General features: G+C 36.2%; 1 protein-coding gene and 1 non-coding gene across 2 annotated transcripts in view; one reads left to right on the plus strand and one right to left on the minus strand.

Moving 5' to 3' along the window:
- LOC134852833 (contactin-4-like) overlaps positions 1–14130 on the minus strand; it is a 207828-nt gene that overhangs the window by 17152 nt on the left and 176546 nt on the right. Inside the window, exons 13-19 of the mRNA XM_063868660.1 lie at positions 13793–14021; positions 11897–12070; positions 10028–10160; positions 2699–2848; positions 2337–2359; positions 586–640; positions 172–315 (exon numbers count right to left, since the gene is read on the minus strand). Coding sequence (XP_063724730.1) covers positions 172–315; positions 586–640; positions 2337–2359; positions 2699–2848; positions 10028–10160; positions 11897–12070; positions 13793–14021 — 908 coding nt within the window. The remainder of the gene's footprint in view (positions 1–171; positions 316–585; positions 641–2336; positions 2360–2698; positions 2849–10027; positions 10161–11896; positions 12071–13792; positions 14022–14130) is intronic.
- On the plus strand, positions 2427–2498 carry Trnac-gca (transfer RNA cysteine (anticodon GCA)). Its single transcript has one exon. It is a non-coding gene; the product is annotated as a tRNA-Cys (tRNA).

Below are 14130 nucleotides of genomic sequence, written 5' to 3' on the forward strand. Positions count from 1 at the left end.
ACAGCACTCAGATTATGCAAATCTAAAATGAAAAACCAAATGATGTTTTGTCTCCAGCAATTCAGATGAAAAGTACATTTCTTTTTTTCCTAAGTAGCACATTTTTTATGGCTATGGGTATTCTAGCACTGGGTGTTTGTACTTTCTCTGTAGTCTTGTCTGTACTCTTACTTCCTTGTGGGGTGGGGTACTCTTCCGAGGGTGCACTGGGCACACTGAGACCCACGTCATTTCTGGCTATGACTCTGAATCTGTAGCGACAGTAGGGCTTCACCACCGACTGAAGGGACACATAGCTGCTCACTCCCTCCACTTCTGTTCAATGAACACTCATTGTAACAAACAAGATAAAAACTCAGATCAATATTCACTCCCCTCCTTCCTCAATTCTGTTTGTCAATTTTTCCCCTTTTTCAATTAGACCCAAAGTCCATTAAAAACCTTTGGATCACCAAACGACGCTAATACATTCAAAAATACATCATCTTGCTGCATCAGACATTCAAAAATACATCACTAATTAAAGACTACGTGAAAAACGAACTAATCAACTACTTAACTGATTCTGACATGACACTGACTGACCTTTGATGAAGTGGAACTCTTTTCTATCCGGCAAGGGGATTTCTGGCACATCGCCCTAAAATTGGTCAAGTCAATTTCTTCTCTTGAGAGCATGTCAACTTCATTTTGAGAAGCGCAAGTTCGTTAGAGGAGCGCAAATAACTTCATATTTCAGCCCAAAGTTGCCGATATCCCACCCTGGTTTATTTTTTCCAGCTCTCCCTAAACTATTTTCTTTACCGCAGTCTATTTTTGGAAAATAATACTCATGTATTTTGCTGGTGCGAAATGAGCCCCTCCGAAGTTGCGTTTGAGGCTTATTTGAGGTGTAAGAGGGAAAAGAGCTTTCGCATGCAGTCAGGAATCGTTACTTTCGGCTCAGCGAGCATACCAGTTCGCGCCGAAAAGAGGATTCCCAAAAGATGGGAAATAAAAACGCAAAGGGGAATTTTTGTATTTCAGTTTCAAGTCAAAATTGCAATGATTCGGCTAATTTTTCATTTATCTGAATAAACTAGCTGTAGTGTTTGCTTTTATGATTGCTTTGAAATCTAGGCTAGTTTTATATTGTTTTTTAGGCGAAGTTTTGTCTTAATTGACCACATTTTGAACCGTCTCCCATTTTAGAGGAGAACGTTAGCCAAACTTGATGTTCGAAAAAAACAACGTTGAAGTAATCTCGCAAAAAACTGATGATTGCCGAAAAACTCTTTTGTTGCCGAAAACGCAGTTTTTTTGCCGGAATGGGCGCCGAAAATACGCTAAAATATGCCAAAAATTACTATTCCTGCTTGTAGTTCAGTTCTTTTATTCCTGAATTTGGCTCTTTTTCTGTTGACTTTCAGAAATAACTGCAACAGCTCAGAATATACATATCTGCAATACTGGAAAATATTCTAAGCAAATTTGTGGATGGAAGTAAAAAAAAAGCGAGTCCATATATTGTGGTTTTTCTGAGAAATGTGTGGGTATTTCTAAGAAATGTGTTTGATAAAATTAATTGCAATTAGTTGGTAGAGCGCAATCAATTTATGTAATTGACCAGGAATGGCAATCAATTAATTGCAAGGAAAATTGCAGTTAACAACAATTAATTTTTGACCTGCCCTGCCCCTCCGCCTCCACTTGCAAATTTTTACAAGTAAAACTATTGACCGCGTGGTCCGATTGTTTTGAAAATTGACAAGCGGATTAACCACGCCATGAGAAACATATTTAGTTTCCATACTTAACCTCGTAAATGCACTAGTTACATTATACAACCGATGATCATGCGAGGTGGTGGGAGGGAAAGAGCCCGACATTTTGAGATATTATCTACTTTTTAGGTGACGTCCCATTTGTATCAACGGTCATTTGTACCAAAATGTAAAATCGGTCCCATTTGTACCAAAATTATTCAACTCGATTTCTGATTGGTCGAATTGTGAGCCAACGAATTATTGCATTTATTTTCTACTGTTCAAACAGAAGAAAACTAAACAGCAGAATAGTGACCGCCGCAGTCGCGCCAACGTGTTGCGAGCTTGCCAACAGAGGGTAGGACTCTATACGAAAATTAGAGCCGGTTATCCACCGGCGACCTTTAACCAAGAGCTTAAAGTAGTCGGCTTTATAGTCTTAGGCCAATTGAATATTTTTGGTACTAACGGGATTGATTTTTTATTTTGGTACAAATGGGACTGATTTATCATTTTGGTACTTGTGAATAACCCACCACTTTTTAACATGTAGTTTTTGAAGTTTTAACAGTGAAAAGAAAATGCTCTCACCAATTCCATTGTCTGCTGTTGAACTAAAACACAGATACGCAGTGAACAAATATTATGGTATATGATTCAACCACTTTCCATGAGTAACATGGGGATATAGCTCAGTGGTAGAGCATTCGACTGCAGATCGAGAGGTCCTCGGTTCGAACCCGGGTGTCCCCTCATATTTTTAATTTCGGTTCGTGCAAGATTTAAAATCATTTTTGTTTACAAATCCAATCTTCGCTCCTTTCAAAAAAATCATTTTTGTTTGCTAATCCAATCTTCGCTCCTTTCGAATAATAAAACTGAAATCGCGGGAGGGTCAAGAAGAAAAATAGAAAATTGACTAGATTGCGGGCAAAAAACGAAAGTAATCAAACCGAATGATTGTGAGCTGAGCTGTGCGGATGGTTCAATTGCAGCTTCAATGATGAATGAGATGATGGGGGAGTTGCCATCTCCGGGGATGCCCCACCTCAGCATGTAGTCGCCCACTGAGAAAATCACGTTACCGGGACGGCCAGGAACATCTTAAGATAGAAAGAAACTTTCATACGTCTAAATCGTCTCTATGGCCGGGTTTTTTCGGTTATCAATCACCAGGGCTTCCGCAAAAATAATGGTAGGGGCCCATTATGGCCATAAATAATGGAAGGAAAGGAGAAAAAGTATGGCCATTATGTATGGAACTGCCTCCGATTATGGCCATAATTTAGGGATGACGTAACCCCATTATGTAAAACAAATAGTGAGCGGTGGAATCCCTCATACGCGAAGGACCGAATGCGCGAAAATAAAAATCACACTTGGATCGCTTCGAAAAAGCATGACTCCACATCACCTTGAGGCTACTCGTTTCTTAAAAGTCAATAAAGAGCTTTAACATGCTAAACTCGTTTCAAAAACTTTGTAAAATTGAATAATTTGTTTTGATTTTTCATTCAAAATTATGGAACGAATAAAACCCCATAATGGCCATTATTTATTTTTCCTAGGCGATTATGGAAATAAAGGAGGGAAAGAAGGACGATTATGGCATAATGTAGGGCGGAAACCCCATTATATGGCCATATATTTTGCGGAACCCCTGTCAATCACCCATAGCCATAACTAACTGATAAAAAATGAAAACTTTTATAACAAAATTGGGGCAGAGTTAGGTGGGTGTCACGAAGCCGAATAACCGGATAGCCGAAAAATAAATTCCTTCACGGATAACCGAAAATTTTTTGCTCCCTCAAGTTCAATATTACAATAACCATAATATTGCATTAAAAACATACTATATAACCGACAAGTACCAATCAATACAATTTTTTTCCTTATTGTTCTCTTATCTGGGGTTATCCACTCTCCCGGCAAACAAACAATTATGGGCCGCCCAATTTATGATATTATTTAAAATTTTTGGTTGAGAGTGGTAATTCCCAGACCCCCCCCCCTTTCTCACTCCCTGTTTGAAGAAGTTATTCCCCTTTCAAGCCATTCTTTAGCCGATACCATGGGGGCATTTGTTAACTAAATCCGGACTTTTGTTGTTAGGGCGAAATTAGCCGGACTTTTGCTGTTCGTTAATTCATTTAGAGTATACGTATCAGCCAATCAAATCTCTTAAAATTTGTTGGAAAATTGTAGGCTATCAGGCTGTCCAAACAAAATGAGTCTCAATTTAGTGATGATTTTTTTCATTTAGTTTAGTTACAACCGGAGGTATTTAGTTTTTTTCGGCTATCCGTGAATGCGGCTCCGTGAATACGCACCCACAGTTATAAGGAAATGCAGGATATTTTTAAATAACAGGGGGTCTTACGCACAAAACGGTGACTTCCCATAGGTCGTAATGGTGAGTCCCATTTACACCAACGTTCATTTGTACCAAAATGAAAAATCGAACCCATTTGTACCAAAATTATTCAATTCGTTTTCTGATTGGTCGATTTATGAGCCAACGAATTATTACATTAATTTTCTACTGTTCAAACAGAAGAAAACTAAGCAGCAGAATAGTGATCGCCGCAGTCGCGCCAACGTGTTGCGAGCTTGCCAACAGAGGGTACGACTCTATACAAAAATTAGAGCCGGTTATCGCCGGGAAGCGGCGACGCGCGCTTGGCGCACCCACCGGCGACCTTAAACCAAGAGCTTAAAATAGTCGGCTTAGTAGTCTTTGGCCAATTGAATATTTTTGTTACTAACGCGATTGATTTTTTATTTTGGTACAAATGGCACTGATTTATCATTTTGGTACTTGTGAATACCCCCCAACTTTTCATTTTGGGACCTATGAATACGCAGCACAACACAAAACCGCCCAAAATCAAAATGTTTACATCTTTTAGCTAAAAAATAATGCGAATTCGATTGGCTAATATTAACCTATCAAATTCAAGCAGCATGGCCAGGCATGTCATATGTCAATGAACTGTTCCAGCACAAAAAAAAAATTAGCCAAATTTAATGAAAATGTGGATCTTAGTCAAATAATAAAATTAATTTCATGTTTTTTTTGTGAAAATATATCCAAGCAAAAAATTCAGTAAAATGATTTCAACGCGAAAAAAATTCTATCAATCTGGTCAAATCGGCCAATATTTTTATCCGCTTTCATTTTTAATTGAAATGCCGGACCATCTTTGCATTTGACTAATTAACCAATCAGATTGAACCTCATTGACTTAAAATCAAGATGTATAAATACTCATCTTGGTCCGTTAAGTGCATAAGACCCAAAACAGGTAAGAACGATGCATTTTAACCTTTATTAGCATCAAACTGACTTTTTCTCCATTTTTCGCCGTTTTTTGCATATTAATTTCATTTAAAAAAAGGTGCCAAATGTACTTTTAATTGTCGTTTAATTCGCACTTTTTCTTTTCTAGCTTGACTTAACGCTCGGGATATCAGCCCTGCCTTTTCAAGTAAAATCAGTCCAATTTTGCTGAAAAAATATTCATTGAGGAAGGTTTAACCGAAAAGACCCATTGGCTTGGAAAAAGAGAAGCCTATTATGGATGTTCCTAAAAAGTTAAATTAGAATTCACCGCGATACTATTATGATAGAGTCGTCACTTGCAATAACCAGGTCCCTTAAAAAGAAGACACCTAGAGCTCTCAAATCGTTTAAGAACTATAATTTTGCCATTCAAAAAGATGTCGCTGTATATTTTCTAACAAATTTTACGTTTTACTAGTCAGTAAAACATTCCCCCTCACCAATTTAGGGTAGCAGAACTCAAAAAATTGAGCTTTGGTTATAAACAAGTTAACCCAACTATAGTTGAAGTTTCTAATTCAACATATCTCGCGAGATTTATGAAATGAACCTGCCAACTGACAGTCGGAAAAGAGTAATCAACGCAAGGAAACTTAAAAAAAAATGATTTGTTTTCAAAAATCTTCAACTTTTGAATTTCGAAGAAACATGGACGGCCTGAAAGCTCTTTGAATTTGTAAAACAATTTATGATGGACAGTTTTTTTGTTAAAAACTAACCCAATTTGGGAAAACTGGATCAATAAGTAAAACTTTTATTTCGTTGAAAAATCTGATAATTATATTTCATTTTCGAAATTAGAAGTCAATCAAGTTTTTCGTGACTTTTAAAATTTTGCTGTTCGATAAGGTAGTTTGCCTACCACTAACAATAGATATGCACTACATTTTAAAAAAATCACAGGTCAAACGGCGAAAAATCAAAGCTGACCGTCGTTTTCCTGAATAAAAGAACAAGAAAAACAACAAGACCTATATAAGAGTACTCACTACGTTCATTACTCTTAAAAACTAAAACAAAAAACATTTTGTATATCTGCCCGAAATTTACAACGAAACTTGGCTGTAGCGCTCTAAATCTTTTTCTGTTAATAACGACTTCGGTAGTGTGCAAAGTTCATTTAGTCAATAGGAACGTTACCGACTCTTTTTGGTTGGAAGCTTTCATTCCATTGGGTCACTCCATCATAAGAATAGCCCCTGACAGTGAGCTTTTTAACAATCTATGCAAACAAAATGAGGGCATTTTGGCCAAAAATTGAACAGTTTTGGAGTTAAAAGTATAATTTTTTCACAAGTTGCTTGCCCTCAAATCAATCGAAAATAATTCTAAGTGCTTTAATACAAAGATTTTTTGGGCAATAGTTTTCTTCTGATTGAGTGCCTTGCTTCTGATTTTTTTTGCTTTATTGTCTCTCAGGGCCTACTAAATTGACTGTCTGGATCAGACCCGTCTCCTTGGGAGCTATCCTCATGATGGAGGGACTAAATGATAGAAAATTTGAAACAATCAGAATCAGTTCCTATTCGCTGAATGGTTTTTGTAATGAACCGAAGTAACAATTAGCAGAAAATAAAAAAAACCAGCACAGTTTGCCCAAATCGGTAAATTTACTGCTCTGTTTTCAATGTTTCTTTGAATCGGCAATGCGTGAAAACCCTGAAAACTCCAATTTTTAAATCAGTCAGTATTCAGTTAAATTGCCTTAATGTATTTGCCGACTTTGAGCTTTTTGTGGTTTCCTTGAGACTTTCGAAAATTCAATTCTGATTGGCTGAAAAAAACTTAACACAAAGATCCAGCATTGGGTCCCTCAATCACGAAGGACGCCACCCGTTTCTTTGTCATTCAATCAATGTTTTGGTACGAGGCCAAATATTACCTGTTTGTGTATGTACTAGGTTCCGCAACAATGCATGGTAGAAATTTTTGCTGCAGTGGATTGCATAGTTTCAAAATAAAATAACATAGCCTATCGAATATTGGAAAAGAGTAATGAACGCAAGTAAATATTAAAAAAACACTGACTTTCTTGAAAAAATCTCAACTTTCGAATTTCAAAGGAAAAAATAGATGCCATATAAGCTCTTTAAATTTCTAGAACAATTTATGATTGGCGCTTTTTTGATAACATGAAACCAACTAGAGAAAACTAGATCAATAGGTAAAGTTTTTATTCCGCTGGAAATCAAAGATTAAATTCCACTTTCTAGTGGAACTAGAAATTATTCACTTTTCGCGCAATTTTCACGTTCGAGTTTGTAGAGTGCTATTTACGTCATTTTCAGCAGATGAATTTCATTTGAACTCAAAAAGTGCATTTAAACCTAAGTGCATTCATAAATGCATCAATATGTATGCATGCACATCTGTAGTTAATAGGGACTTCAAGACTTTTCCTGAAAAAAAAACAAAAAAAATCAGCAAGCCCTATATAAGAGTTCACAACGTTCATTACTCTTAAAAATTCATAAAAAATTCGTTTACAAGTTTTTAATGCGAAACACATGCTGGACTTGTCTATCATACTAGCTTTTTTTGGGACCAAACCATCATATAAGTACTTTCACCGCTAAACTCAATCCAATTAAAACTTACATTCTTGTACCAATTCCAAATTATAAGTTCGGTGCTTTTATGATAGACTGGTCCCTTGAATAAGCTACCATAACAGGTCCCGGATAGGCAAACACCAGGCTTGGCAAAAACCTGCGCGCAGAACTTAAAAAAATTATGCGATGCGGATTTTTTTCTACTAAATTTCGAAAGAGTTTTTGGGTACTTGCGATTTTCAAGCGTCAAAATTTAAATTTGAAATAAAAAATTGCAGATAAAATCTCAAAAAACTTTCACATAACTTTTCTCACAAATACTCTTTAGTTTGCTCAAAATGCTTCACATATGCGGAATTTCTGCAGGATTCTGCAATTTCGAATTCTAGGCTTTATGTGCGGTAATTTGCCAATAACACTTATCTCGTATGTAAAAACTTGAAAAGTAAATTGTGTATAAAATTTCATTTCATAACTCGCAAAACATAATGATACAGAAAATTTCAGAATCAAAAATGAAATTACTATTCTGTTTATATAAAGCTAAATGCTCGTTTCAATTTGTTTTTTTGAATTCAAAACCATAAGTGGATTAAATTATCGTTCCGACTAGCATCTAAGAAAATGAAGGAATATATGTGCTCGGGGTGGTTTTTTTCTCAAGACAAATTTCGACTTTTTAACTAACGATATTTGACGGAATTTATTAAAAATTCTGCGAAAGGTATTGTTGTCCTAAGCTAAAACTCAAAAAGATATTGCACCTGTGATAATTTTTTCGTCAAATTATGCGGGTTTAAAGATAGCCAATTTGGGAAAATTAACGCGCGATGTATTTCATTCAATAAATGCGTAAGCGGAGATTTAATCCGTCATAAAAATCACTCCAAATTGAATTGAGGCTTGCTCTTTGGTCTATTTAGTTTATTGCTCTATGAAAACATATCAATTTGTATTTTACATAGCGTTTGAAACGATGATTTTCAAAAGAAAACTGTCTGTAATTTTTTCAGCTTTTTGAAAATTTGATCATTTTTTTTTTTACTTCAAACTACTCCATTGAAGTTAAAATGAATAAATCAAATGACAGATCTTCCAGAAATGCATTCCGATCTCTGAATCCCGAATCATCAAAAGATAATTTGAAAAATCAGCAAACAGTGACAGATCAACTATCATGTGAGTGTTGTTAGACTTGAGTATTGTCTAATGGTCAATCGACTCATTGATATATCAATTTAACAATGACAAGCAAGTACAAAAACTAACAATTCCTTAATAATGCGTGCAACTGGTTTTATTTTTTGCCTGAAAAACTTGACAAAACATCTTAACCTCTCATAAAAAAAACAAAAGAACAAACATTACTGAGACTTGTTGGGTAACTCTTAAGAGCAGCCAGTATTCGATAACACCTGGAAAGGTTCACAGATCAAGGCTACAAAAACTAATTAATTAATACAGAGGTGAAGCTGCGCTTCGCAAACACTTGCGAGAACACGACCAAAAAGCAACTCTATCAAGTGTAAGAAAAAGTAGAAATGAGCTTCGAATTAGCAAAAACTCAGCTACGTGTAGGATTCGAATCTGCGACCTACTGCAATCAAGAGATTTTTGGTCACGAAAATATCCACTTAGCCTTGCAAGCTTAACAACCGACAAACACCAGTCGCGAATAAAGCAGCTACATATGCTAATAAATTGCCAATGGGATTCATCAAAAGTTGCACCAAATACAAATATACTCAATTAATAATTTGGAATATAACAAACTGAAAGCATCCACACTAACTTTGCATGTAACAAACCGCAAAGCATAAAGCCACATTATGTATAATTTATTCATTTCAAAAAATGCGGAATATATTGAGTTAGATAATTGCTGAAATCGAGTTTTCATGTTGTTTGAAACAAATTACTTTTCTCGGTTCATTTGATGAGTTAAAAAAGCACCAACTGTGTTAACTTATAACTCTTCGAATGTCAAAGCACATGCTATGAAAAAAGCTGTAAAGGTGCCCCAAAAACGGCACCAATATTTGCGACTTAGGTTGGAAAAAAAGATGGTTCGTACTAATACACTCGCTTCTCAAGTGTATTTAACCGTAATTGTTACCATCTTGAGATCAACTAACCTCAAAAAATTGCAAAGTTTGAATTTGCTATTATCAGCTCATTATACTGGGTCTGCCAAAACAATTTAAAAACTTTTTATTGATCATTGTCAACTAGATAAAATGTGTTCTACTTACTGACCATTTTATTAATTCAGTGTTTCTCTCACTGTAAAAAACTGATATTGATTTTAACTTATATACATTGACATGAATTGAAGAATCCTGCGCAGTAATCAATGACACGATTATGAAGATGGCAATACTGACCAAGTACTTTGAGGCTGAGTGAGGTGCATGTGGATGAGACTGGGGTGAGGTAGCAGCACTTGTAGTCCCCCTGCTGCCACTTCTGTGCCCTGTACACTTGCACATCCCCCACCCCACTGCTGTCATTCTGCAGCTGCACAAACACCAAATATTTAACAACAACGATAGCCGGTTGCTGTACAAGCAGCACGGAATATTCCGACCACAATGATTTCACAAATCCCAGAAAAAAAAACGAACAAAAAAAGCGAAAATTCTTACACAGAGGCAAAGTTGCACTTCGCATACACAAGCAAAATTATGACCGATAACGCAACTGGGAAAAACTGAATGAGTAAAACTTTCAGTCTACAAAACTTCGCAAGTGACGCACGCCAATTATGACGCATTAGCAGTACCAGTCAATATGAAAAAAAAAGAAATTCACCAACTAATATGCTTCAATTTATAGAGCAGTCTATGGAGCAGTAATAACAAGAAAAAATTAAATATGACAAAAAAAATCAATTTATTTTTAATTTGAGATTTTTTGTGAAAAACACCACCCGACGCACCATATTTAGTACAAAACAAGATATTTCGCTCCTTGTAACAAATCCGTGTCTCTACAAAACAATCCCATACAAAACGGTCCAATACAAAACAATCCGGAGAAGTATGAAAAAAAAACGAAAAAACAGTCCGATACAAAACAGTCCGAAAAACAGTCCCAAGTAATACTTGTTTAGACAAACCGACAGGCCGAGAATAGTCCTTTGTTCAACAAACATAAGGAACAAAACAGTAACCGCCTCAGTCGCGCCAACGTGTTGCTAGCTTGCCAACAGAGGGTAGGACTTAATACGAAATTTAAAGCCAGTTATAGCCGCAAAGCCGCGACGCCTGCGCAGCGCGCCCACCAGCGACCTTAAACCGGACTGTTTTGTATTGGACTGTTTTTTTCTTCATTTCATGATTTTATGGACTATTTTGAATTGGACTGCTTTGTATGGGACTGTTTTTTATATGCAACAACAAATCAATTATGGCAAATAAGCTTCCTTCAACTAATTTAGAACGATTTCAATGACGGATTAAATCTCTAAATTAAAATCAGCTTCTTTTATTGAGAGGGGTAGCTAAGATTTAAAACTCGCTCGAAAGTACAATAATGGCTATCTTTCAACCCCAGTGTTTAAACTTTACGAAAAATGATCACAGGTGAAATATCTTTTCAAATTTAAGCTCAGGACAACAATACTTTTTGAATGATATAAAAAAAAATCCCGTCAAAATGGCTATTTAAAAAGTCTAAATTTGTCTGAAAAAAAAAACCAACACGAGCACAAATATTCCGTTACTTTCGTTAGGAAAGTCGGAACAATAACAGTCTGTGTTAAAATCCTTAGCATTTGCTGTACTTAAAAGCTGGTTATTGATCAAATGAACACTTTTAAAATGAACACATTCTATCGCAACAATATTTGCGTCGCAACAATATTTGCGAGTTGGGTTGAAAAAAAAAGATAGTTCATACTATAACACAAGCATGCTTGTGTAATGAACAATAACGCTTAAATTGTGGAAAACTCAAAGTGGGCACTTACATCAATCTCGAGCGAGTTTTAAATATTAGCTACCCCTCTCAATAAAAGAAGCTGATTTTAAAAAAATTCTTTTTTGGTACTATTGAGCACCATCCATTTTTGGTCAAAACGAAATCAAAATTCGTCTTTACTTAACCATATTCAGGGGAGAGCCTGTCAAAAACTACGCAACTGCATGGTCTAAACTTCAGAAACAAATTCTATAGAAACATTTTGCTCTGAGAGAGCCGGCTGCTGCTATAGGGTTTATCCTTTAAATATCACTTGCACTCTCTCTACTGACCCTGATGTAGTGTGCACTGAGTGGGTCTATGGGTGGATCGTTGTCCACGTGCCAGGGGATGTCTGTCTCGTAGTACCTCAGAGTCACAAAGTGTCTCTCTCTCAACTCTCTCTGGTACAGCTCACTCGTTGTGTACGGATTGAAAGGGTCGTTCTGCTCCGCCTTCCGCAACACCTAGAACCACATTCACTGTCATATCTATGCAATAAAAACAAAAGCACAACTAAAGCTTATTTTTGCAAAACGCCTCCTAATTTAAGGAAATATCTACCATTTATTTGATAAAAAACAACAACTAATTGGAAATAAATTTAAAAAATTTCGATGTAATAGCCCATGGTCACACTTAGGATTAGAAAAAGTGAAACCGAACATCTCATAAATAATTCAAAAAGGGCTATTTTTGGGTTTTTTCTGTTATGCGGGCCAAAATTACCCAAACGCTGAATGCACTAATATGTTCTGCAATTAAGCTTTAAAGTTCCTTCGAAATTTATATCATCAAAACCGTTTGATTCCTAGCATCAAAGTGACCTGAAAAAACTAAACTTATCTTCCACTCAAATACCTTCACCATAGATATATCGATTGGTTACAGGATAAACCAAGTGTCCAAAAACTATTTTTAACACATGATTCACACTGAATCAGTTTTGAATAGTTTTTAACTGTGATTCAGCATGTTTTTTATCACGCTCAACCATTTATTTTGCTTTTATTTAGCAAGCAAATCTACGCTTCAAGTCCTTGCTTATATTCAAACATTATGGTAAAAATAAATGCACGAGCGGATAAAAACACAAACACGGCTCGATCGGAACTATTTGGCAACCTGGAAACATCAGATCTCCTCGAGTAGCGGGTTGCTGCTAAAAAATAGCACATAGTTCCGAGCATAAATAAGTTTCCACACAGAGGCGAAGCTTCGCTTGGCAAACAATAGCGGGATCACGACAAAAAGCAGCCTTATAAAGTACAATAAGAAAAACTATAACAAAGACTCGCATTAGTAAAAATCCGGCTACGAGTAATTTTCAATGTCGCTTTTTGGAGAAGAGAGGAGAAGGAGAGAGTTAACTTAAGTTTCACGAGATCGTTAAGAACTTCTTTTAATGCGCAAACTAGCATAAAAATTATTAAAATTTGCGCAACAAGTTCACGCAGCAGTGCATAGAATTTCCCTCGTTGTCTTAAAGAAAACATTTAAGAAAACTCTCAAAATTGATCGAAACAACACGAATCAACATACTTTACTCGGCCTCATCTGACCCTTATTTGTGGTATCTGATTGTGATTTTTAAAAAAACTCAACACACCGAAAATAACTTTCTTCCCGCTGGAAATACCTAAAATTCTGTCTAATTCAATGCCTCGCTGACTTTTCTGGTTCACACAAGATCGCTGATATCTGCATGAAAGAACGGTGATATCTTCTCGCAAACGCTTATGCTTTAAAAATGATATCTGTACACGGTAATACCGCTGGCTAAAAGGTTAACACCGCAAATTTTACAATCCAAACATTGGTTAACTTCTGAACATAGCCAATCGAAGATTGGAAAAGAGTAATGAACGCAAATAAACATTAGAAAAACAAGTAAATATAAATAAAGCCTTTCTTGAAAAAATCTCATTTTTCGAATTTCAAAAAAAATAGATGCCCTTTAGGCTCTTTGAATTTCTAGAAAAATTTATGATTGGCGGTTTCTTGATAACTTGAACCCAACTAGAGAAAACTGGATCAATAGGTAAAGTTTTTTATTCCGCTGGGAAATCTAAAAATTAAATTCCACTTTCGAAACTAGAAATCGTTTACGTTTTTTTAGCGCCAATTCCACATTCGTTTTTGGAGAGTGCTATTTCTTCTCAACAAAAAACAACAAGACCACAACATACGTCATTCAACATGAACTGCTGGTTGTAGATTGCATTATTCGGAAAAGCTCCTCCGCCGGTCAGAGGCTGCTTAGAAGTTGCTTCCCACCCGTTCTGGGGGTAGTACGGGTTTCCTATGTTCTCCGGGTAGAAGTAGGGAGGGGGGTTATTCAGGTCAAGGTCAAAGCCATGCTTCAGCTTGTACTGCAGATCGCGAGAGCCAAAGATATCGTCCAATTTGGAGAGATACCTGAAATATAACAGCAAATCTTTGCAACTGCCACATCGATGATCTAGCAACATTTTTCATTGGCCTTTCCGACATTCAAACTTTCATTACACTAGCTTTCTTCATTACA

Source organism: Symsagittifera roscoffensis, chromosome 8 (assembly GCF_963678635.1).
Source record: "Symsagittifera roscoffensis chromosome 8, txSymRosc1.1, whole genome shotgun sequence".
Classification (NCBI taxonomy): domain Eukaryota; kingdom Metazoa; phylum Xenacoelomorpha; order Acoela; family Convolutidae; genus Symsagittifera; species Symsagittifera roscoffensis.